The sequence below is a fragment of the Neophocaena asiaeorientalis genome, unplaced genomic scaffold, assembly GCF_003031525.2.
Source record: "Neophocaena asiaeorientalis asiaeorientalis breed wild unplaced genomic scaffold, Neophocaena_asiaeorientalis_V1.1 scaffold184, whole genome shotgun sequence".
NCBI classification, from domain to species: domain Eukaryota; kingdom Metazoa; phylum Chordata; class Mammalia; order Artiodactyla; family Phocoenidae; genus Neophocaena; species Neophocaena asiaeorientalis.
Window position 1 is genome coordinate 5,899,534 of NW_020185325.1, and position 26,401 is coordinate 5,925,934.

General features: G+C 38.5%; 1 protein-coding gene across 11 annotated transcripts in view; it reads right to left on the reverse strand.

Moving 5' to 3' along the window:
* MEF2C (myocyte enhancer factor 2C) overlaps window positions 1–26,401 on the reverse strand; it is a 170,290-nt gene that overhangs the window by 53,541 nt on the left and 90,348 nt on the right. For all 11 annotated transcript variants that reach the window (XM_024734346.1, XM_024734348.1, XM_024734345.1 and 8 more), the window contains one exon: window positions 23,832–24,035. In XM_024734346.1, the coding sequence (XP_024590114.1) occupies window positions 23,832–24,035 (204 nt within the window). The remainder of the gene's footprint in view (window positions 1–23,831; window positions 24,036–26,401) is intronic.

Below are 26,401 nucleotides of genomic sequence, written 5' to 3' on the forward strand. Positions count from 1 at the left end.
ACTAGCTTATCAGAAAAGAAGAGCGCTCTGTGTACAATCATAAAAGGCAACACAAAATAAAATAACACAAAATAAAACGATCTGAGGTTGACAACTGACTGACTCAAGTCCTGACAATTTTGATCACACCTGAGAATGGCACCTGAGATAGCCAAATCTCACTTCTGAGACAGCCAGCCACTCCCAGATGAAGGTTAAGTTGCTTCCTTTCCTAATACCTCTCGCCCACCCTGAGCCTCTGCCAGGCTGAAGAGAGGTAAAGAGCTCCAGTGGGCTTGGCCCTGGCCCACTCTCTCCTGAGCTGGCCCTCGGCCTGAGAGGGAAACCCTCTCTTTGTCATTCATTCTTACTGTTGTAGTTGCCATGTCTTAGGTCACAGGCCAGCCCAACATGCACCATTAACAGACTTTAGCCTGAGATATCACTGAAAATACTTTACCGAGTTTTTTTTTTTTTTTTTTCTGTACCTCAATTTATTGAATGATGGGGAGAGAGATTTTCAAGGACCAATTCTGGATTGTGAACACAGATTTTATTTACGGTTTCCTCACCTTCTTCCCCATGATACCTGACATTCAAACTTTTTTCCTAATTGACTTCTCTCTCTCCCCAATAAACTAGACTGCTCTCCAATGAGTGGCAATAAGCCATTCTCTATTGACACTTCTCAAGAGAAAAGTTTTGATTTTGGTTATTCTATAGTGATTGGGCAGCAACGATAGGAAAGGGCCTCTTATACTCCAGCTCCCCAGACAGTATACCATGTGAAGAAGAGCCTAAATACCAATTCTGAGGGTTTTGCCTGGATCTGTGATATGCCAAATGGAAGACTAGTATCGACAACTGTTAGCACACGCTGCTCAGTGCCTATACTGCTCTGATATGTCAAAATGAGGTATCAGGACTGCAGAGCATTGTATGAGAACAATATACAAGTCACAGCTACTGTGGCTGCCAGGGCAGGGAAGAGTCTCAATGTGTTAGAACACACCCCCATGAGAGCAGAAACTTTTCTTTTCACCTCTGTATCCACAACAACTTGAATGTGCTCAGCACACGGATAAGACCCAGTAAATATTGTTGTTAATAAAAGAATAATGGAATCCTAGGCTGCAGCATCAGAGGTTCTTATTTAAGATGGAACCACAATGGGATCTGAAAACACACAGGGAGCAGTGGCTAGGTTTGTACTCAGGGCGTAGGCTGCTTTCACCCCTACCAACCACTCTCTCTAATTCCACCTATGGATTTAAATTATAAACGGAAAGAATCATGAACTAGAGAGTTAATGGAATTAATATCTCTCTTTTATGCTTCCTCAGAATTTTGTAATTAATATTTATTTTATAATGTTGCTCTCTGTAGTCTTTTTTTATTTTCTAGATTATAAGATTTCTGTAGACAGGAAGTGTCTCCTGAGTGCTTTCTGTTTATCCTTGGCAACTAGTAGACAGTAGAACATTGCAAGAAATTGGTTAACTCTTTTGGATGGTCGTCATACATGGGAATACCTCTAAGGAGAGCCTGGTGATATATAATAAGGAGGCTCAGAACGATTAAGCAAAAGCTAGTGGGGATCCAAGCTTTTCCTTTAACACTGAACCTTCTCCCTCTCCATTCAACATCAGCAATGTTTGTGAGGTCTGTCAAAGGCTAGCAACCTTGGTCTCTAGCCTCACTCTTATGACTTGCCTCTTTCAATGTAGAACCCCCTGGAACTTGGTTAATACGGTATTAATATTTTCATTTTATTGGCTAATATACTGGAAGACTTTCTGCTTAACAGAGAGTGCCCAAAATATCATATGGGTGGGATGGTCATTGGTCAGGGACTCGGCCAGCTACACTAGTGGCTGGAAGGACACCACGGGACTTCATCAGTCTTGGTGTGTGGACAGGAAAGCAGGATGTACTCCCAAGCAAACAACAGGCCAGCACTGGCAGCCGGAAGTCAAGATGCAGGGAAGAAAGGCTCCTTATAGGTTCCAAGGGTTGTCCTGGAAGTAAGGTAGTTGTGCTGGATGTTAGGTTTGCAGGATGTTATCAACTGGTCAGGGAACAAATTTCTACCTGTCACACTCACATTAGGCGTTAAGAAAGTCCCTCAGACTAAACCTCCAAATGCACAGCAATACAGTACACTTAACAATGCTCCCTCCTTTCTTTTCTGCAAATAAGTTTATTTTGGTTTATACCTCTTATCTCTCTCACCACATTAAAAACTACTGTGGTGGGGCTTCCCTGGTGGTGCAGTGGTTGAGAGTCTGCCTGCCGATGCAGGGGACACGGGTTCGTGCCCCGGTCTGGGAAGATCCCACATGCCGTGGAGCGGCTGGGCCCGTGAGCCATGGCCGCTGAGCCTGCGTGTCCGGAGCCTGTGCTCCGCAATGGGAGAGGCCATGGCAGTGAGAGGCCCACGTACCACCAAAAAAAAAAAAACTACTGTGGGGAGGGAAAGGGTCTAATCTATTTATCTTCTTTAGCTGTTATGTCACTATCACAAACATAACATGTAGATTGGTAATAAGTGGTGGACTTTACATTCAATTACCTTGGGTAGGTGTCCAATGAAAAAAGTTTGTTAAAACTGTACTTCTGGGCTTCCCTGGTGGTGCAGTGGTTGAGAGTCTGCCTGCTGATGCAGGGGACAGGGGTTCGTGCCCCGGTCCGGGAAGATCCCACATGCCGCGGAGCGGCTGGGCCCGTGAGCCACGGCCACTGAGCCTGTGCGTCCGGAGCCTGTGCTCCGCAACGGGAGAGGCCACAACGGTGAGAGGCCCATGTACCGCAAAAAAAAAAACAAAAAAAAAAAACTGTACTTCTTAGTAATCAAGGAGCGTCAGATAAATAAAAGGTGCTTAAAAATAAAAGTGCTTCAAAATCCTCAGGCAGTTGCTCAGTTCTAGCCCTTTTAAGGCTTTTGTTGTATTTACAAAACACACCGCTATCATTCTAGTCGTGGTCTTTATTTAACTAACCCGTCCTGCAGTCTCAGTGTGGTTCCCTCTGTGCGGTCACTATGCGCCTGCCTCAGTGTCCACGCAAGACTGGGCTCCTGGAGGGCAGGGCTGCGCCTTTTATCTGGGAATCCCTAGGACCAAGCAGAGCACCTGGCACCTAGAATTTCATAAATTAATATGAATTTTGAGTTCATTAGTCAAAGGCCCTCTCTATTCGCTTTCCTAACAATATAATTATTTCCAGATGGTACCAGAAAAATAACCAGAGCATCTATGCGACAGACATCAAGAATGCCAGTAGCATTTCAAAGTCAGGACTCTTTATTCAACTTTCCACAGGGACTTGCCCTCTAGTTTCCTGGCTCTGTTGTTATTGGGGGCTGCTATCTCCTTGACTCACATTGTAGTTCCTGCTATTTTCTAGTTTTGATGTGAAGGGTCCTTTCTCATTAGTGTAGACAATTATGAATTGAAGGTAATAATTAGAAATAAATAGGCCATAGGCCATCTACAAATGGATTCTGAAAAATACCTAAGATACATTCCATTATGGCAAACTAGGATCTTCCCTTCTGGATTAAATATTGACAAATAAGATAAAATTCATAAGAAATGTCTTAGAAAGCCTAGTATTATTATCAAGTGCTGATCAAGGCCTACATACGCCGTCACCTTATTATTTTATGTGCAAATTTAAATTTTTGTAAATTTATGTGTCTAAATTAAATGACCTAGTAATTAAAATCGAACTCATTTCAATTCACTTTCTTTATGCTATGAATGTTATCTATATATGAATCTGTGGGCCCAGAACCTTGGACCAACTGGTAGTTCATAAAATCACATTTCCCATGATGTCATACATTACACAGATAAGTAACATTCTTAGCTCTTGTATTCGGTCACCTTGCATTTCACAAGATGCTACAAAAGCTAGAGAGAGTATTGACAAATGAAAATCGGAAAGGCAAGGAGAGTAAATATTTAAGGCAAGTAATGACAAGAATGAAGGAGAGAAAGAGAGGATAAATAGGAGATAGAAAATACACAGTGGGAAAAGAGGGAGGGAGGGAATGAAAATGAGTGAAAGAGACAAGCTAAAGGTGTTGTGAAAGAGAGGGAAAAAATAATCAAGTGAGCACATCAAGTGATCCCCCTTGGTATGTAAGCTGGCCTCTCCTGGTATGCGGGCTCAGCACTTTATGACCTAACATAAAGCTTTATCACGGGCCATCAGCCAGTTTACTCATCCTGATACACACCCCTGGCAGCGGCTCAGCACCTGTTGTCTAACTCAGTGAGGCCAGGTGGCAGCTACCGGCCTCACAGACTGCTCTGTCCTCTGGCCCCAGACGGCCTTCTCTGATGAGTCTGTGTGGCCTTGGGCTCCAGGCCCCTGTGGTGGTAGCTGCTTGCTTTTGTAGCCTGGATGGCTTTAATAACTTCAGGCATTATCACTGGAAATATACTGCAGCCTGATTTTTAAGTTTGGTATTTCAACTTCCGTAACTTATGAATTCTCAGTGATTTTGTTAGTTCAGTGGTGAACTAAGATTTTTCATTTGTGCAATAATTTCTTCCATATTATTCATTAGGTGATTATAAAAACAACATTTCCTCTTCTATGGCGCAAAGAGGAAATTAAACCAGTCTTCCCGCACTATCAAAATATTAATTTTCACCTTAACTGAATCTGGTCCTCAGTAATAACACCTACCATTTATTGAGCACATACTGTGTGCCAGGGACTGAGCCTGTAGCTTGGCATGGATCTTTTTTTAATCCTCACAGCCACTCCTCCACTATGACTGTCATTCTACAGATGAAGAAAAAGAAGGACGAAGTGGTTCAAGAACTTTCTGAAGTCCACCAAGCTAGTTAGTGGTAGAAGCAACTTAACCAACTCATGTCCAAGCTCCAGAATTAGCTCTCTTAGCTATCTCACTATTCCACCTCTGCAAATTCGCCCCGTTATAGACTGCCTAAATTATGCCTATGTGTTCTTTGAACACTCACTCTCAGGTGAAATTGGTTAATGTTTGACAAATCTTATTTTTCCCTAAAGGGATACATTTGTAATCGAATTCATTTTCTGATGAATGATCTTATCTAAAACGTTTTCCCTGTTGTGCTATTGGAATATCCACTGCAGAGAGGGGAAGGCCCCTTCAATAATATTTTGGATGCAGCTACCTAATGAAAATGAAGGGGAGATTGTTGAAAACCTAAGGAAAGAAAGGTGACTTAATTTTTCAACCCCCTATATTTTTAAGATGAGGAAGGAAGTCCTTTGCAATAACGTTTTGGCTGTATCTACCTGGGTGAAGTGTAGGTTTGCTGCAATTATTAAAACAATACTTTGCAGGAAAAAGTTTCTGTTCCTAAGGAAAAAAGGTTGCTTTATATTTTTTGGTGCGTATATTCTTTAGATTCACGCTCTAACTGCTCAGCCCTTCCCTTCAATTTGCTTGTGTAGATAAGTGATGCAAGGCTGGTAACTATGAGATGACATTGTTGCAGGGTTGAAGGGAGGTAGGTTGGGGAAAAGAGAAGAAATGCATGTTTTTATGGAGAAACTATTGTTTCTCTCTGGGCAAAGCTACAGGATCAAGGAGAGATCTTGTATGCATTATAAAAATTCTTCTTTTAAAACATGGGTACATAAGCTCTTTCCTTTCCTTTGTTTTCAAAATGATACTGATAACCCTGTTACTTTATAGGCCGGATGGGAGGAAAAGTAAAAGGAATGACTGTAAAAGTTCCCAATTTTTTCCAGCAGTTACAGGAAGACAGAGCAAGAAGTGAGATCTCCTTAAGTGAAAATTTCCCAGTCCCAAGGAAAAGGGGAAAACTGCAGGAGAATTTCAAGAACCACAAGACTTGGGTTTTGCATCTTGTCAGAAAATCCTCACTGTTAGTAAAAGCCTGGGGAAGGGCTGGCACGGACCTGACTCAGCAGAGAAATGCCACCCACAGTCACCCACTCTGCTTCCGCAGTGGCTTAGCTGCCCTGTTTTCTCTGGAGGATTCCCCAGCCAGGCCAACACACACAAGTCTCTCAGATGGGAAACTGGACTTTTTGAAAATTGAAATTAAACAAAGTTGCATAACATTTAAAAGAAGTTTACAATTATGATACGTGGCTTTTTACACAGGCTTAAAGTCAATTTTCTGTTGAATAAATAATATTAACCACATATTAACCACCTAATGGTTTAAAAATGCCTCAAACAGCCATCACCATCATTCTGAATAGAATCCCACTTCTTTTTAAAGTCCACTGTTAAAAGATGAGGGGAAACAGTATCATTAAAAGAGGAAGCAAAACACAGTCCAAAATCTGTTTCCATAAGATAATGCACATAATTGACTAATGGTCAGAGGAATCCAATCTATACCGAGATGAGGTATGAAGTCAAAGCAGATGTCTGGAGAAGTCAGGAAGCCCCCCTACCCCAAATGATTACATTACTCCATTGCTGAAGCTAAAGGGACAGATAGAAATCAATGGAAGTTTTGTTGATCTTACATAGGAACTGGTACACAGGAAGATGGAAGTTATATACCTGAGTTCATCTGCTAGAAAACATGCACTGCACGTGTGTGTGTGTGTGTGTGTGTGTGTGTGTGTGTGTATGCACTATACCATGAAGCTAAGAATTTTGAAAAGATCTTCAGAATTATTTCTGGGTAGATGTATTTCTGCATAGCTGTTTTAATCTTTTTCCCCTAGAAGGAAATATTTCACTTACATAATTTAAATTCCACAATAGTTAGGTTGTTTTATTTTAGGATGTTTACAAACTGAATGACGGTGTCTAATGGAAAACAAATTTCTTTCCCTAATCATAACGTAACAAATAGTTTGCTATCATATAATTTACTATATTTTTCTCTGATATAAATAAAATATCTCATGTTTGTAGGAACTCAATCATGGAAAGCACGAAAATGTTTCCTCATTTCTTCGAATGTTGATCAGCATGTGTTTTGGCCTCAGTAACCAGATATCAGGTGCAGAGTTCAGAACTATAAATTTGTTGCACCTCCTATAGGTAATATTAGGGCTCTGATGGTTGTCTTTCCTCAAATCACAATTCATCTCTGCTAGGTCTTCAGAGTGCAAAATAGGTGTGGTTCAGAGGAGAGTGTCAAACAAACATCAGAAACAATATCCTTTCCCCAGTAGCAATATACATTGTGGGTATGTGACTGGAATATTTAAAACACCTGTTCACTTGGAACTAAGCCAAATGTGTAATGCTTTAGAGTGCTTGGCTCACTTCCAAGAGCATGTATTGTTACTGCCATCAAAATACTGAGGGAGTCAGGGCAAAGATACAAGCTAGAAATGATGTAAGAGAGATATATTTTATTGCTAACAATATCATCATAATAAACACTGTTGGCTGGCTAGTATTTTAATGAAATCAATTATTTGTTTTTGCATCAGAAAAGAAACTAGTAGTGTAGGGCCCTCTTGTCTTAGCTTTGCTAATTTCTTTCATTGCCTTAAACCCTCAATCAAGCTCACCCCCTCATGCCCTCTCACCCCCCAACCCCCCGTCTCTCTTTTCACTCTGTTCTTCCCTGGATACATAGTAGTTCAAAAGGAACACCAGGGAATAAATTCTATCCTAACTCTATTTACCAGAGTTCACCAACAGAACTTGGGCAAGCCCCTCTATCTGACAGGGTTCCACCTATTTCTTTCAATTGTTTTGGCTTTAGTTAATAGAGTTACTTGTGACTCCTAGCTTTTCCCTTTCTCTTCCTTTTCCCTAGTTTTAAAATCTGTATAGTGAAGATCTGATCTCTGAAGAATTTCATGACTTTATTACACAAGTATTATATGTAACAATTTACAAAGTGTGACATTTTGTTTGAATGTAATCACAAGATATACTGAAGAGTCAATGTCCAAGGTGTGAATGTGTGTGTGTGTGTGTGTGTGTGTGTGTGAGAGAGAGAGAGAGAGAGAGAAGGAGAGAAAGAGGGAAAGAGAGACAGAGAGAGTAGAAAGTTAGAAAATATTGCCTACATTTACACATGCAGGAGCAAGGAGCAGCAAGAGAGCAAGTAACATGTTTAAGGGTATCATGCGCCCAACATGTGCTAATGGCTATATATGTACCTTATGTAAGCTAATTCTTATAAAAAAGCCAAAAGCAAGATTTGCTATCCCTGTTTTACTGCTTACGAAGCTAAACTTCAGCAGAGATTAAGAAACTTGCCCAAGAGAATGGAGTTTATGAAAGTGGGAGAAACCCACTTGTCTGACTCTCTAGAACTTGCATCTGTTCCTCCTCCCACACCATGCGCTGTCTTACAGACCATATTGGAAAAGAATATATGAAAAAAGAATGTCTCTATGTGTATAACTGAGTCACTTTGCTGTACAGCAGAGATTGGCACAGCATTGTAAATCAACTATATTTCAGTAAAAACAACAACAACAAAAAGGCTGGACTTTTAGATTATAGACATGAAAGTGTAAGGATAGTGTTTACATTTGGCAGTATTGTATCCAGAATCCTGACCTGTTTATGTGGTCATTCAAAGTGCACATACTTCATTAGGAACTTCAAAATTTATAGATTTTGATTTCTTCTTCAGTTTAATCTAGAGAAGCTTATATAGTTTAAATACACCTGCTGAGGTCTCTATAATTTGCTCCTTTGAGACACTACAGCTGACATATCATCTTCAGTCAGAGAAATCCATGTGCATGTTATCAGTGCAAACTGAAATTACATGCGTATTTCAAAAACAACTTTTTTATATTATAATCATAGATGTTTTTAGGATGACATAAATGGCTTAAAATATTTAAGTATAATGAAAAGTTTTAGGCTTTGTAGCATGTACACATACACGTTACTTATAAAAATTAAAATGTTTTGGCACATCTACGTTTTACAATTATATTGCTTCTATCTATTTACATTTTCCTGTAGAATCTTCCTCAGGAATTGGCTGTCATTATGCTATTCTACTGCTTGAGACCATACAGTATCATTCTCATACCTCCCGTATTGCACCTAATTCTGCACCAGACATTTACCTGTGATTTACCTGTTTCCTCCTCTTCCTCATTTCCCTTGCCAGTTTTCTTACTGCTCTGTACGTGAACCTTCTATTCTTTTTTTTTTTTTTGCGGTACATGGGTCTCTCACTGCCGCGGCCCCTCCCGTTGTGGAGCACAGGCTCCGGATGCGCAGGCTCATCGGCCATGGCTCACACGCCCAGCGGCTCCGAGGCATGTGGGATCTTCCCGAACCGGGGCATGAACCCGTGTCCCCTGCATCGGCAGGCGGACTCTCAACCACTGCGCCACCAGGGAAGCCCTAACTTTCTATTCTTATCAAACCAATATTTTTCATGCCCTTGCTCCTTTCTTCTTGTGGATCTTTGCATAATTTGTCTTTTGAGAGGTTTGCCCCCATCCTCTTCATCAATTCATAACCACCGTTCTGCACTTGACTTGTTTGTGCCTAAAAGTGACTACCTATCATGGCCATCTTCCCCGACTTTTAAAATATTCTACTTCCTATAGTTATTACTTGATTACAAGGTATCATCATCATAAACCTTACTATATGCCAGACCCTGCTCCAAGCATTTAAAAAAATGTTCAGTCATTTAATTGTCATAATAACTATGTACTAGGTACTATTATTAAACCCCATTTACAAATGGGGAAATTAAGACGAAGAGTGCCTAAGTGACTTGCCCAGAGATATACAACCTGTAAGCAGTGGAGAGGGATAAGAACTTAGGCAGTTTAGCTCCAGTTTGCGAACTGATTGATGCTCCCAAACACTACGTTATATGCTGCCCCCTGCCCCAATATCTCAGAATGCCTGTTATGTTGTTTTGTCTGGTTGATTCACATGTGTATTTTCTACCTTAGCTAGACTGTAAGTTTTGTGAGGTCACAGATCATGTCTTCCAAACACATCTCTCCTAGCATCACTATAAAGTTCTGTACATCCTAGGAGTTTAACAATTATTGCTAGAATAAAAACATCTACAGATAAAAGTGGAAGTAAACTTCTAAAATATACATATTGGAAGCCCACTTTTAAAGTTGGAGGTAAAAATGGAATTAAAACCTTGCATGCTTTGATAATTCACAAAATAAATCTAATGTCATTGGTTATCACTAATGAAATAGCCATATTAATTTCTTTCCTATTGTATTTAATAGTTTTCAACTGTCATTATAAGCATTTGATGCATAGAATAAACACACCTTCTCATGTTTAAACCATCCTGCTTGTATTATTTTGGCTTCTATTACAGATAAATAATACTGTAGACATTGCAAATCCTCAGTGATTAGGAGGTAGTCAAATCAATATTGGTTACAAAATATATAAAGAATGGATGCAAATTTTATAGCAAAGAAATAATTATTAATTTATATCTGCTCACTGTAACAAAAATTTGTCAGCTTTTTCTGAAGTTTAACAATGCTTGAGCCAAGACGGATAAATTATATATGAAAATATCACTATGTAAGGTAAAAGTGCTAATAAAACAATTATATTATTTAATGTTTATGAATGTTATACAATCTGTTCTATGTAGTAATTCATGCACTGTTCTCGCCATATGATAGTCTAGCATGGTTATTCTAGCTTGTATCACTGTTATCTAGCAATGTTAAAATGATTTTTTAGCAATTAAAATAGCAATATTTTCCATATTACAAAGGCTTTGCTAAAAAGTCAGAAGTGAATATATTATCAAAGGTAATTATTTCCAAAACTGAATTTATCCTGCATAGCACAAATGACTCAACAATGAAAATTTTGTTTAAAAAGTGTGCATATAAAAGGCTTTGTCTCTGGAATGTAGCTCTAAGTGGCTCACTATCTAGGTTGAAAATGGCTATGCAGGGTTGTATGTCCTATTTTTCCATGCCTGCAGTAAAGATACAATATGGGAATTCAGCTTGGTAATTACTAATACACCACACAGACACAATTACACCCTGTATGCGGCATGAAGGAATCACTTGTGGTCTGCATCCATTACAAAGAGCAGTAGGGGGCCACCATGCAAGATGACAAAATGCTTTACAAGATGGAAGGAGACCAAAAGAGTCGATGTACACAGATACAAGGACCTTGATTCTTCTAGCAATGATTTAAGTCTCTTTCCATCAATTATCGTCCTTTGTCTCAAGAGTCTTATCACCAGCAGCATTACAGGAACTGAACATAACAATGCTCAGACCCGTATAACCCCATGAACTGTGCTGACATTTCCACACCCTGTTGCTATGTTTGACCTGGTTATTCAGATTACTGAAGCAAAACAAAATGGAAAAAAAAAAAAAAAGCGTTACCATTGCAAAACTGACTTATATATATATATATTTTTTATGGCTTATTCAGAATTCCATTTCTCTAAACTGACAGCCATCCTACTCTCAAAATGTTCTTTTTCAAAGTAGTTTCTACTCCATTTAAAAAATTAAAAGTGAAAATCTGCTTGGATGAAAACTATAGTTGTAAGAAAGAGACTCAGTATTGGTATATCAAGGGGATATATACTTAACAAGAGAATTTTACATCTAGGGGAGCTAAACTAAAATAAGTCAGCTGCTCTCTTTAGCTACAATGAGTCACAGGATAATTTTCTTTCTGTGAAACTCTAAAGTTTCAAGTTTAATTGCAAGCAGTAAGCGGTTTTTATTATAACAGTTGCCTCCTAATTATTACACTATGTACATTATTTTACAATACTTTCATTTAAAATGCTCTTTTAAAATACATGTTATAAATATGAATTTTTAAGACCTTAGGAAAGTTAGTTAGTTATGGCAGTTTGTCAGGTTCTGTGAAACAAAGCTTTGTCTTTCAGAAAATGTTTACAACCTATGAGAAAGAAAAAAATGTGTCCTGGGGCTAAAATGTTTATTGGCACCTAGAAGTCTGAAGGGAGAGTCAGGCCTGTGGTTTTTGGAGGGCACTTTATCATTGCCCGCATTCTCAAAGGTTTCTCTGAATGAATAGAACTGGATTACTCAGCCTTCTATTCCACGCCTATTCCTCTCCATTTTCCTTGGCTCGAAAGAGAGCCAGGCTATTTTTAGTTAGGCAGTTTTCTATTTTTAGACAACTACCAGTTAGAAGACATTTGTTAGGAAAAAATTTTAACACACACACAAAGGGAGGAGGGAAAGAAGCTTCCCTTCACATATTGTAAAGCAGCCTTCAACCTGTAACTCCAGGCATTTCAGCTGCTTTCAATCTTGGAAAAATAAAGAAAAATTCAGAGTTCAGGGTTTTAAAAATAAACCTTCCCTCTGGCAAACAGACCAAAATACAACAAGCTGTTACTATGTGAAACAGTGACTGCAAAAACAAAGAACATTCTCCAATGATTAAACTGCGAGAAGAGTTGTAGAACTATTAGGTTATAAGAACGTTACACAGGCATGTAACAATTTCCCAGCCTCTCAGCCAGATGTAGCATGTTTTAGAATTTAAGGAAGAGGGGTGGGGGGAACCTCATCTGTAAAGTTCAGAGGAGGATGTCCAATGTAACTTTAAGATTTCCTTTCTCAACACCAGAGACCCTTTTATCAAACTTAAAGGTAATAATATATTGACCGCATTTTTCAAACATTTGTATTCTATAGAATTTCCCTAAAAATTGTAACCACGTTTACAGAGAAACCATATATTAAAAAGTCCAATACTAATGGGAAACAAAATTAAAGGCTGCTACAAATATTGGACTGGCCAAAAAGTTTGTTTGGGTTTTTCCATAAGATCTTACAGAAAAACCCAAATGAACTTTTTGGCCAGCCCAACACACATACACATAGATATGTGTGTGTGTGTACACAGGCATTTATATATCTCTATATCATTACCTTTATTAGTCTCACTTTTACTTTAAATGGGAATAAATGTCTTGAAGATTGGCTTAGCCTATCAACCTACTCTACTTATCAAAGTTGTGCTTTCATCTGTAATCCAGCAAGAGGTGGATGCTGTCAGGTGCTCACAGTTGTAATTACTTTCATTTCCTTCAGTTATCCCACTGTACTCTCAGTCTTATCGTGGTTCAGACTGTTGGGATAGGGAGTCACGGTGCATCACCAGTAACTAGCACAATGTTTGGCACACGGCCTTCACGTTCATCAATATCTGCTGAATGAGAGAACAAATACTGTGCACGTTGTGTCCACAATGGGGTATCGGCCCCTGGAGGGCAGTGGCGTATCATAATCAGTGCCGCATTTCTTTTCTTTTTTTTTTTGCACGGTACCCGGTCCTCTCTCTGTTGTGGCCTCTCCCGTTGCGGAGCACAGGCTCCGGATGCGTAGGCTCAGCGGCCATGGCTCACGGGCCCAGCCGCTCCGCGGCATGTGGGATCTTCCCGGACTGGGGCACGAACCCATGTCCTCTGCATTGGCAGGCGGACTCTCAACCACTGCGCCACCAGGGAAGCCCCAGTGCCGCATTTCTTAACGCACTCAGCACAATGCCTTGCATATAGGGAACATTTCACAAATGCTTGTTGAAGAAAATCAATTCATTGGCCTTTATTAGATCTTCTTAATTTATATAAATGCTATAGTTACTTAAGAATGCAATATTTATTAAATGATATACCTATTAATATAAAATTAATATACCTATCAATTTGCTTCTTCTTTGTCCTTTGGTAAAACAGTTTTAATTACCTGAACTTTTCCCTTGATGTTGAAAATAAAAACACCTTATCTAACTTAACAGTTGACAATGGGCTCTGACATCTTTTATAGCCTGTAAGCATCACCACAGCCCTGTGAGGAAGGATGGGTCAGGGTCGACAATACTCAGAGGAGGAATCTGAAGCCCGAGAACGTTAAATAACTCGCCCCACGTTAGAGAACTAATGTGTGGTGCCACAACTGGAACTTAATTTCTTTCCACATTTGTGGGAATTTTAAAGTTCCATTTCCCAAATGTAAAATTTAAACTCTCATGATGATGCATCAACAAACATTCTTTAGAGAATCACTCTGCAGCTTTTTTTCCCCATGTGAAATTAATTCAGAACCACCACACTGAAGGAGAACCCAATCACGAATCCCAGTTGAAGATAAAATTCCTCGCATACGTAATCAGGAAACATTAGAAGAACCTGTGCACGCCTACGTGTTCCCTTCCTGGTGGAAAAATTTAGAGTTGATCTGTCTTGCTTCTGCTCCCCTGCATCTCTTTCCTGTCCCTTCCTCCATTTTCTCTTCTTCCTCGGGTTAACTTCAGCTTCAGTGTTCCCTCCATCCTCTCATTTACTTTAACCCCATTTACTTTAACAAATATTCTGTTCCTGGGAGTAAACGCTGAGTGACCCAGCTTTCCTAATTAGTTCTCTCTGCCCTGGCACAGACCTTGACACCCAGTGGGGACACAACCAATGCCTGCCGAGGAAATGAAAGATGGAATGGCTGGATGCAGCCTCTCCAGTTTACGGGTCCTTTATTAGGCTGTATCCATCAACCATCATGCTAGTTACCTCATGAATAAGAACGCTAGATTTGCCAGTTTCACCCCTACATCAGGGCTGCTCAGTAGAAGATTTCTGGGGGTGATGAACATTTCTGTACCTATCCTGATCAATACGGGAGGCACTAGTCACATGTGGCAATGGAGCACTTGAAATGTGGCCAGTGAGACTGAAGAACTAAACTTTTTATTTAATTTCAATTAATTAAAATGTAAATAGGCACATGCAGCTAGCGGGTACCTTAATGATTAGTGCAGATCTGTCGCATTTCATCTGAAATCTGGTTATATTATCCAAAGAGAATTCACATGATAGAAATGACTGAATATGTAATTGTCAGCCATAAGCACTAAATATACTACTTATTCACAAATGTGTACAAGTAACCTTGAAAAGGGTTTGGTTACTTTTCAAACCAAAAGTTTACTTTTCAAACCAAAAGTTTAGAGAACAGAGAGTGGGGAACAGAGAGTGGGGTTGGATTTAGATTTGCAGCTCATTCTCAGGGTAACTCTGATCTTAGTTTTTCTCCCCTAAATGGTTTTCTTGAGGTCATAGTGATGGCATTTGTTTATGACTAAGGAGTAATCTGCATGGTATTTCAAAAAATAAAGTTTTCAATTCAGAAATTCTTGAATAAGAGTTACTATTCGTAATTCATACATAAGGTTTTTTGTAATAATGTTTTTTATCATATGTGAGGAAAAAAACCAAATACCCATTGTAGGGTTTACTGTTTACAGCATTTCTTATCCTAAAACAGTAGCTCTAAACAGTTACTGAGTTTATTTACTAAAACATAAAGATAAGAGATTTAATTGATATGAAGAGGCTTTCAGAATCTAATTAACCTCCCAGCTAGTCATTAACTCTATGACCTTTAGAAATAATTGACAGGGAATTTTTTTTTCCTTATTCAAAACTTCCATCAGGTGGCTAAACTTCAGGGTAACACAGAATACACTAAATGCCGCTGAGACATGACTGGATAACATGCCAAACAGCTATTAGTAAAATGAGATATATATCCAATAAGATAATCTATCCACCCAATCTGTTGTATGCATATGCAGCATTTGCCTAATTATAGTCCTTTTAATGATCCAGTCTGGAGTCTTTTCCCAGAATGTCCTATGAATTATTTTGCTCATGAGGATAATGAGGAAAGCATAGTTGCCACTACTCCCTGTACCCACAGCACACATCCCCAACCATTCATGTCACACTTGCCTGCCGAGTCTGGTCTGGAACTCAGAAGCTCCCTCAACACATGCTCTAGGGATCCACTACCAGCTGATGGGCACTCACAAGGGAGGTGGCCAGGAGAAGCAGTGCTCACCTCACTGTGTGATGACAGGCCTTTTATACTGTAGTACTTCCAAAAATGTTAACACACTTGCTTTCAAGAGTCAGTTTCACCAAATAGCGGTTTTAAAAAATCTTTTTTTTACGGTATGATAAATGTTCAATAATGTACTTTCAAACTCCATGCTGGAGAAAATAGGTATTTGGAAAGGGAAGTCTGGATCCTTGTTACTCAGAGCTTGGTTCACAGAGAGCAGCATCAGCATCACCTGGGAGCTTGTCAGAAATACAGACTCTTGGGCCCTGCCCCATGTTCACTGAATTAGAAGCAGCCTTTCCGTTAGATCCCCCAGTGATTCAGACGGGGCCAGAGGCATTTTGTTTGAGACCCTCTGATATCTCTTGTCAGATCCTGGCCACAGTACTAGCATTGTGTCTCTTTTTCCCAGGAATCCATATAGGTTGGTCTGAAAGTCTTTTACTTTCCACCAGGACTACAAGGAATATTTCTATGTGGTCTCCTGTGCCTATTTGTTCTTTTCTTACACAGCAACAACCTTTATTAATCTCTGGTTCGCTTGAAAGATTCTCACTTTTACTACTATTAGAACCGATCTGACTTCAGTGAAGAAAATTTGGTAAATTTTAATATACCATAATGATCATCAGTAAGTTGTTTATACATATTATATATACACGTAAGTATGTATATATATGTAAATATGTATGTGTGTGTTGTGTGTGTGTGTGTATATATATATATATATATATAATATTTATTAAATGTCTACAATATGCCATACATTGAGCTGGCAGTTGGAGTTACAGAGATAAATAAAATATCATTATTTCCTTTAGGGGAGGGAAATAGATTTATAATAATAATTTTAAAAAAACGCAGTGAGGCAGTTGAAATAATAAACATCCTTTGATCAAAGACTCATCTTCTATTCTGACTCTAGGCAGGGCTCTGAAATTGTTCCTAAAACTTCACTTTTGAATATTTCACAGCCATATATTTAATACCAATCCTGAGGAAGTAAAGATGTTCTTCTCTTTGATATCTTATTTGATATGTTTTAAACCAAACAATGTTACTTTTACCTAGGGGCTATCAAGGGCTAGAATGCAACATTTGGTTCAAATGTGCTGTCCAACACCAAGTTCTACATGCCATGAAGTCTGTAAATATCATTAAATATTGATGATTATGATCCAGGCTAAATATGTTTCCCCCTTTCACTTTCAGGTACTGACAAAAAAAAAAAAATCATGAGGACTTTGGTCTGCTCCAGTTCAAGGTGGTTCATATAAAATAATAATGATAAAATGGTGATGTTGATAATGATAAAGCAGTTTCACCACTGACAAAAGGCTGTATTTTGAAACCTATTGTCTTTTCTGCTCCTACTATTATTAAACAATTTTCTGTTGACTCTGTGTTAGTATTAAGCCATTAGAGCTGTGCAATGAAAGAGATGAGAGGAAATTCAGTTTTATTGCCTTGTGCATATAACTTAAGTAATCTAACACGCACTTCATTTGTTCAACAGTGATTTTCTTAATAACTGAGATGTGAAGCAGCTTTTCATGTTTACAAAACGTATGCAAATTAAGCAAGAGCATTATTTTTAAAAAGGAATGGATTTTCAAATTTGACATATAAAAAATCCATTGTGATAGAAATGAGAAATATGAATATATTTTTAGACACGTTTCTCCTTTTAGACTTTGGGGAACAAATATAAATACAATTTACAGGGACTAGTAAAAGTCTTTTAAAGATATATAAACAAAAATGAGCATTACAATTTAGGAGAAATATACAAAACCTTTTTTTTTTTTTTTGACAAAAATCACTTCTTTCTCGTTTTCCTTAGAAGCCTCAACACTGAAGGTTTAAATCTTTACAGAATATACTAATCCTATCTTCATTTTTCAATACTATCTATTGAAAAGCAATTATATACTTGGTTTAACAGAGGACAGGGCAGAGTTACTGAGCTACTCGCAGTAAGAACTATTTTAATTATAATTTATAGTAACCTAAGAAGAATTTTTAATGTAGCTCAAGAAAATTATTTTTCTAAGTTCCTGAAAAAACTGCTTTTCTAAAGAAATTAATTACTAATTATAAAGTTAAATTAATGGCCCACGTTGCTTCAAGTAAGTTTAAAACAGTAACAAGAAAGACCTAACCATCTTCCCCTTCACAAGCTTCACATTTAAAAAAAAAAACAGCACACATTACCTAGCTTACGTGGCTTGTGCTCCCTGTCAGCCTGGACAACTCGAAAGTGCTTTCAGACCAGACAGTGAGTTTACCGATCGACTGCGTGGTTATTGGTGTGAGGGGTAAAATGTGCTTTTAGTTTTATGAGGAGTGTTTAGTTCCAAACTGGTGTCTCTCGAACATTTATGTTCTGGATTCTAAAATCTCAAGGCTACACAGTTCTTCACTTCTGAAATGCACTGCTCAAATTTCATATTGAAGGATTAATCCTGGTGTTGATTTGAAAACACCATTAGTTTCAATGCCTCCCTTTTCATCTTTCAGTCTAGACCAGTGCTGTCTCACAGAACTTTCCGGATATCAATGCATTCTACATCTCCCCTTGTCCCACTTGACAGTCACTAGCCGTCTGTGGCTAGTGGCTACTGTATTGGATGGCACAGGTCTAGATTACTGTAGTTTTTGATTGTGCTTTGATAAAATTTTAATAAACTGTTTCATTGGAGCTATATAAATATTTTTCACACTTTAAATGAATAACATTATGCTGTATTATAATCATGTAGCTGTATCCTATTATAACTGTCTTCCCCTGTTTATTTTTTTCTACAAATATATTCTGATGGCCTAACATTCTCTAGACCTCACATTAAAGCCCAGGAGATGTGATAGTAAACAAAATGTGCACAGTCCCCGCCCTCCAGGAGTTTAAAACCTAGTGTGGAACAAGCAATTGAGTAACAGCTTCCACAGTGCCTTGACAGGGAAAATAGAACATATTATGACTATAATATGGGAAAGGCACCTAACACAAGTTATGAGGCATCTCCAGGACACTTCCAAAAGTATAAACTGGGACCTGATTTGAATGAAGGATAAATAAAAGCCAAGTAAAGGCCTAGTAAGGAATGTTGAAGACAAAACAAACAAGGTTTGGAGAAGTTGAAGGATATAAACATCATTAGGTGGCTTGAGTATAGGATGGGAACTGGGGGGGTTTGGTTGGAGGGAAATAGCAAAAGGTGAGGCTAGAGAGGAAGAGAAATACAGGGGCCAGATCATGCATGGCCTTGTGAGCAATCTTAAGGACCAAGAGTCCTTGAGGGGCCTTGTTTATGTTCATATCTCCAGGCATTCCATGGCACATAGCATATGGCAGGAATTCAGCCAATCTTTGTTCAGTGAACACATGAAAGAATGAAAATTCAACAAATGACCAAACAAATAAGTGAATGTGCTTTTTCTTTTAAGAAAAGCATCTATAAAGTATGCATAAAAATAATGTCATGTATCTATATTTTTATATAAGTATAAAACTGGAACCTATTTAACTGGGTTAGATACAATGAAAGCTCAAGTAAAAGACATATTTTTATATTTTACATCTACTTACGAATTTTGTAATACAGAGTTTGTAAAGAAGTCCAATTCCACTATTTACTGCATTTGCTTTTCTACAAAAATTGTTCTTAATTTTCACCAACTACGTAAAGGTAGTTAATTTATTGATAACCTCCAGTAGCACTGTGGAACACTGAAGTTTATAAGCTATTTTAAGGCCTTTTCAGACCCAATTCAGGACTTAAGTATTACTGTGCAAGGAGATATTTTGCTGGAACAACTGTTCTTAGAAGTCTTTAAATCTAAACAGGAATCAGGTAACAGAAAATAAAGTTTCACGTAAGTATCATCTCTTATTCTCCCCTTACTTTCTTCCCCGCCCCTGCTCCTCTCCCTCTCCCTCTCTCCCTCTCTCTCTCTCTCTCTCTCACACACACACACACACACACACACACACTGTCTTCTTGCCCATCCTTGCATCTGAAAAGAAAAAAAAAAAAGCCAATAATCTTCTACTGAGAGAGCTGTGGATCAAAGGTTCCTTCTATAAGTGTTACATCCATCTTTTTGATTTGCCAGGGAGCAGCATGGGGCATTGTGTTTTATTCCACGACCACACTTAGTCTCTTAGCCACTGGCCCAGACTAGATGAGTAGCTCAATAGAATCACTGAGTCACTGAATGGTGAGAGGCTCCCTCCTGGCAGGGTGCTAAGTGATGCTCCCATATGGGTTTTGCAGTTAGAAAACATGTGCTGGATATGGAGGTGACCTGTCTAGGACTTCTGTCACTCCAAGGGTCACCTGGAATGATCTGGTGATCAACGACCTGTTTGAAAGTTTTATTAAATTGTTTAGCCTAAGCCTTCCTTTCAGTAGCTTGTACTACATTAAAGAGATTATTGCTCCTTTGCCCTCCAATCGTTTCCAAGCTGATTTTTATATATTTTTTATACCCTTAACACAAATGCCTGTCTCCTGGTTCAGAATTCCATGACCAGTGCTGAGCATAAGCTGGTGCCTGCTAAATCATCACTGAGTGAAGGAATGGCCTTACGGGCTTACAGCATGTTCCGTGGGATCTGCGATCTTCAGGTCATCCTGAAGGGCTCAACCCCACATCGCCTTCCAGAATAGAGCTCAGCACCAACTGTGAGAGCAGGAAGGCAGCTAAGAGAACGAGGAGTGGAGCTAGACAGGTGGAAGAGATGAAGGGGGCAGTTCCTTAATACCATCAGAGCCTCTACTGAATTTCCACAGCCTCACAAGCTAGCATTTTGGATAAGTATCTAGTATACTTGTCACAGAGTTAAATAAAATGGACTTTCTTCAAAGGAAGTGCTTTTAATACAATAACTGTTTTTTGTTTTTTTTCTAACCAATGGATTAAAAATTTAACACATTTACAAAATCTGGCATATTTATATATTGTAGCTAAACAGATATTCAAGCTGCATTATAATGTAATAATAAAAAAAAGATCCCAGTTTGTCTATTAAGTCTTTGTAAGTCTTTGTGCCATTGTAACAGTAGTGCTAATTATCAAGCAAAGATATGATAATTACAAAGAGCTTTTTTGCTAAAAGAAGGAATCTTTTTCAACACCCACGTGCTGCACAATTTCCTATGACCTTGTAACACTACTCTGGTACGGCCCAGAAATTTGTATTTCAGTCTGAATGCTGGGAATCATATTATTTCTCTCTCTGTGCCAATCTTTTTCTCTTGTGAGTAAACTGTTTTCAGAAGGCTAAGGGAGAGGGGTAATGGTCCAAATGGGAAATATACAACTAATGACCCTTCATGAAACATATTATGCTCCTCATTAAACTTACTCAGTTAACTGTATTACATTAAATTAAAATAAATAGGATTTAAAATTTTACCCAGGAGTAGCAAACTACCCTAACTTTCAACTTTGTGTTAGATCCATTCTAAGAATGGATTTCTCAAGTCGCTGATGTATCACAAGTTCTTAGCCTCCAACACAATTATGTCTTAGTCTCCTAGAGGTTTTCAAACTTAGTGTGTATAAGAATTACTTGGGAAACTCGCTAAAAACGCAGCTTCCTACCCAGATCCCCTCTTCTCCACCAAGTATCTCAAGCATACTGATTTTAGTGAAATGCACTTTGGAGAGTACTCTATGTATTTTTATGGTATAAACTTTGTCAAGCTTAGGGGTCCCACTTTACTCCTTTCTCCATCATCTCAGTTATTACTAAAGTGTGGGAAAGCCGAATGGGTGAAGACTGTGTAATTCATATAGTTGAGCAGGGCAGTCCCACAGCGTGTTAGACTTTTATATGTTATTTTCATCCAAAGAATCAAACCATCTCTAGTTTTGGTCTAGGAGCCTCAGAATGTCGTTTTGAGAGATTCACAACTTTCATCTACTGATGTTAAGTGCAGGATAATAGTGGAGCTGCTACTTTACTCTCTTTTTGCTTTTTAAAGAATTACATTGTACAGACTTTCAAATTCACTGCCTTCATTTTTGAGATGAGAAAACTGCTCCCCGCCCTGGGAGAAGTAGCTCATTTGTCACCCAGTAAGACTGTGCAAGGCAAGGGTTAAAGTGCAAGCCCTTTGACTTTCAACCCAATGTTCTTCTCATGACCTTGAAGAAGTCTACCTCAGATACCCATCTGTCCAAGAATATGAAAATCTCTAGAGTATGTGGAGTTTTAAATCTCCTTTAAACCACATAGTATATTCCTGAGCAACGCCCTCACAATACAATTTTATAGATTTTTAAACTCCTTAGAAAACAAATTTTAAAAGTCAACACATTTTCAACTAGTTTAATATGGTTCTACTGCACTTCCCATCATATTAAGAACTGGAGCAGTTCAAATCTGATGACAAATTCCAGCTCAGATTTTTCTGTTACCCTGCAATGGTTGTTGTAATGATTTTGGTAATGAGGTGGAGTTTTGAGTATGGAGTTGTTTTCTGTTCAGAACTTATGTTAAATGTGCGTGAATGTACACAAGCATGCACACGAAAGCACTCATGAGGTTTGACAACTGACAACTGTTAATATTTATGTCTATGTATTTTCATACTTATGTGTGCACATGAATAAAATACTATCTGAAATACATACTAGGTAAGTTTTATAAATGATCTTAAATTTCAAGATCAAGGCAAGCCCACAATTAAAATTATCAGTCAATGAAAAACTAAATGTGTAGTAATGCGAATCTGAAAGTATTTTAAATACACACCACATTAGGTCTACTCATCATCTACTTTTGTTTCTCTGAAATTATCTGCTTGGCCTACTAGGCAAAAAATAAAAAAAATTAATTGATCAGCTCAATACTTTAAAAAAAACTTCCAAATAAAAGCAAAGAAACGAGAATTAATCTTAGACAATTAAAACAGGTAAAGAGAAGATGGATGTGAGAGGCAGATTAGTTTGATCAGAACTAGATTTTTTTTAAACCAGTTCAAACAATTTAAGCAACGGCAAGAATAACTTGTATTCTGGCAGATTGATGCTGAATACATACTTTCGAAACATTTATTTTCTCTTAATTCTGGGAAAGCAGTCACAATCTAGGAAACCACAAGGAGATAGATAGGTGAGGAAAACAGACAGATGGGGGGCATTATATCTGTATAACGGGGACATATACCTCATTACACCTCTTCCTTTTTGGTTTAGTATTCATTGCTTACAAAGGGTACTATAAGGCAATAACACTTAAATAGGATACACGTGAGAAGCATTTAAAATCGTACAGCAATGTTACTTATGCTAACAAATCAAAAATATTTTTGAGTTTCAACGCCATGCTTATTTATTTTTGGCACAATGGAACAATGTTTTAAATCTAACTTGGATAAAATACCAAGTAACATTTAGAAATTCATTTCCATCAGATTTCTGATCCCATGTATATTAACAGTGCTATATTAAATGATATAATTTTGGGGAAAAGATTTCTAGGAGAATAATTGTCTTTACTCCTTCAGCATGAATACATTAGGAAGAATGAATTAGAAAGAAGAGACATAAAATGAAAAACAAATGAAAAGTTGGGGTGAACTCATTTTTAAATATTTTTTTCTTTGCTGGGAAACTAGCATATACTTAAAAGAAATCATGAGAAGTCATCTAAAATGTGGGCGAGCCATCCCCTGGCCACACTTCCCCGTTCTGGCGGCCTGACACTGCGGTCGACAATGACGACTCTTGAAGGATGAGGTTAATAATCTGACACAGGTGCCTGATTTCTACCAAGGACCAGATTCATGTAGTCCCTATTATCATACCGCCCTACCTTGCATTTTGAGAAAGAGAGAGGGTGGAGTAATAGTTGGGGCGATAAACCTGGGTACACCTGTGGGAATATGAACATCTTGGGTAAAGCAAGATGTGCTTGTGTGGGGGAGAAGGGAGGGGGGAGCTCTGAACACCCGTGGTTCTGCCTGTTTGCGGTTCACCAGGCACGCATGCGCGCTCACCTCCACGATGTCTGAGTTCGTCCGGCTCTCGTGCGGCTCGTTGTACTCGGTGTACTTGAGCAGCACCTTGTCCATGTCCGTGCTGGCGTACTGGAACAGCTTGTTGGTACTGTTGAAGATGATCAGCGCGATCTCACAGTCACACAGCACGCTCAGCTCATACGCCTTCTTCATCAACCCAAATTTCCTCTTTGTAAATGTCACCTGGAAAAAAGAAAGCAGACACGTTTTTTTAAAGAGGAAAAAAAAAAGCATGCCTTTAAAAATAAAACAGTACTTTTTTCCTTTGTAAAACAACGTGTGTTGTTGTCAGAGCCCTCGGGCACTAACACATTTGGAAAGAAAGCAAATAAATCTAAAACTAATTTCTGCTTAGAATTCGAAATTGCGAGATTTCTAGCTTGCTGCTGAATGTGAAACTGTAAATGCCAGATTTAATGTAGGGCATTTCAATGAAGGTGACCAGAGAACTGTTCATGTTTCTTTGAGCAATTCAAGATTTAAAAGAGTCCATTTCAGCAGGGTTAGCATATTTCTTAATTATAAATTCAGAGCTTATTTTTGGGCCATGTGAAGACTGGACATGATATTATGGACATAGTATTTTAGATCTATGTTCAAAATTTCTCAAAACTGTTTAGTCTCATGCCATTGAACTGAAAACGCTGAAGGGATCTGACTGTACTTTCAGACAAAGTTGTATTCTGTTTTCTAGAAATCCAGCAGGGAGTTGGGAAGTGCTTTAGCCATAACTCTGTTAGGGCTTTGGTTTCATTCTTCTGTGTATCTTTCTTCCTCTCCCAAGCCAGAAACTGTATTGCCATCTTTGCCTTTCTCTTCTTTCACTCTAATCTATTACCAAGTCCCACAATTCCTCCCCTCAAAATGTTTCTCATGTTCACACTTCTTGTCTATTTCCCAGGCATCTCTATCATTCACGTCTTTATCAGCTCCTGTCCTAGGCGATCTCCCTGTCTGAAACCATTCCCTCCTCGATTCATCCTAATCTTCAAAACCTTACTCTTGTCACTGCCATTTCCTGATGGGCCGGCTACAAGAGCTCCCCTCTCTGGCTTCAAATACTTCTACCTGCCAGTGCAAATATGCATTTTACTATCCCCAGTTTCAGTCTTCTCTTGATTAAATTCCAGTCTGCCCACCAAAAACCATGAACATTCTTAAGTATAAGCCTTTATACTTCATGGTCCAGTGTTTCCCAGCAGGTCTTTTGTAGAATATTATTTCTACAAAATACTCCTTAAGACAGAAAGTTCAATGGTCCAATGTGTTTGGGAAATGAGGCACAGCGGTATATTAAAGGCTGAGGAACTTTTTAAACTTTAACCTGCTTCCCAAACTTACTGCTGACAGAACGTTGATTTCTTTGCTTATTTATTTATTTTGAGGAGCACTTCCTATCATTCTTCTGAACCAGGTTTTTGAGGCATCTACTCTGGGAAATGCTGACTGACTTTTAAATAGTCACCTTTGAAAATAATAACTAACTTTTTTTCCTCAACTTCAAATCCAACCCATCTTGCAGAGGTCAGCTCAGTTTTATCTACTACCTACTCTGGTGTAACTCCTAAATCTAGAGTCCCGCTCCTTTTCTTTCTCTTTGTCTCCAGCCACCCTATGGATGTCCTCCACTCATGTGTCTATCTAAAAGTCCTAGGAACCTCAAACCCCCAAAGCCCAAACTCACCTTCACCCTCGAATCTGCTCCCCTTCCTGGGTCCCCCATCTCACCATAAACTCAGTCACCCAAACTAGAGACCGCTGAGTGGACTTGGAATGTCCCCTATCCCACACGCCTAAATAAATGTGTTGACAGGAAGTGTGCACTAGCAGACAGAAAAGCTGACTTCCTGGTCTCCTCATTTCCCCACACTTCTGTTAATACTTATTGTTTTACCCATCACCCCTTTATTTTTTCTTATAGTACTTATCATATTTTATAACTTGTATAATTTTGTGTGTGATCATTTGTTTAATGTCTGTCTCCTCCACTATGGTGCACGTTCCACAAGGGCATGTACCATTTTTATTTTGCCCACTGCTGTATCTCCAGTGCCTAGAACAGCAGACGTATGGGCACACATTAAAAATCTGTAGTTTAAAAAATGAAATAGGGAAAACTATTATGTCATTTTTAGAAATATCAAAGTGATGTATGTTATATAAAACTGTGATAGCTTTCCCCACCGAATTTTTATTTAACAACTCATAAACAGAATTTTAAAAAGATAAATCTACACTTTAATAATGATTACATTCTTTAATCACATCTGCACTGAAGGCAGCATGATAGAAAGGGAAGAACATGGGGTCTGGATTCAGGGGACCCTAGATTTGAATGCTGATCTGCTATTTATTAGTCATGAGAAATTCACTTAACTTCTTCAAATTTGATTTTTCTCCGAGTCTGATCTTTCATCTATAAAACGGAGATAACACCTACTTGTGGGGTTGCTGCAAGGATTACATAAAATAACATATGTACAGTATCAAGCTTTGTGTTTAAAGTAGAAGCTCAATAAATCTTAGTTCCCATCCCTTTCTTAGTTGAC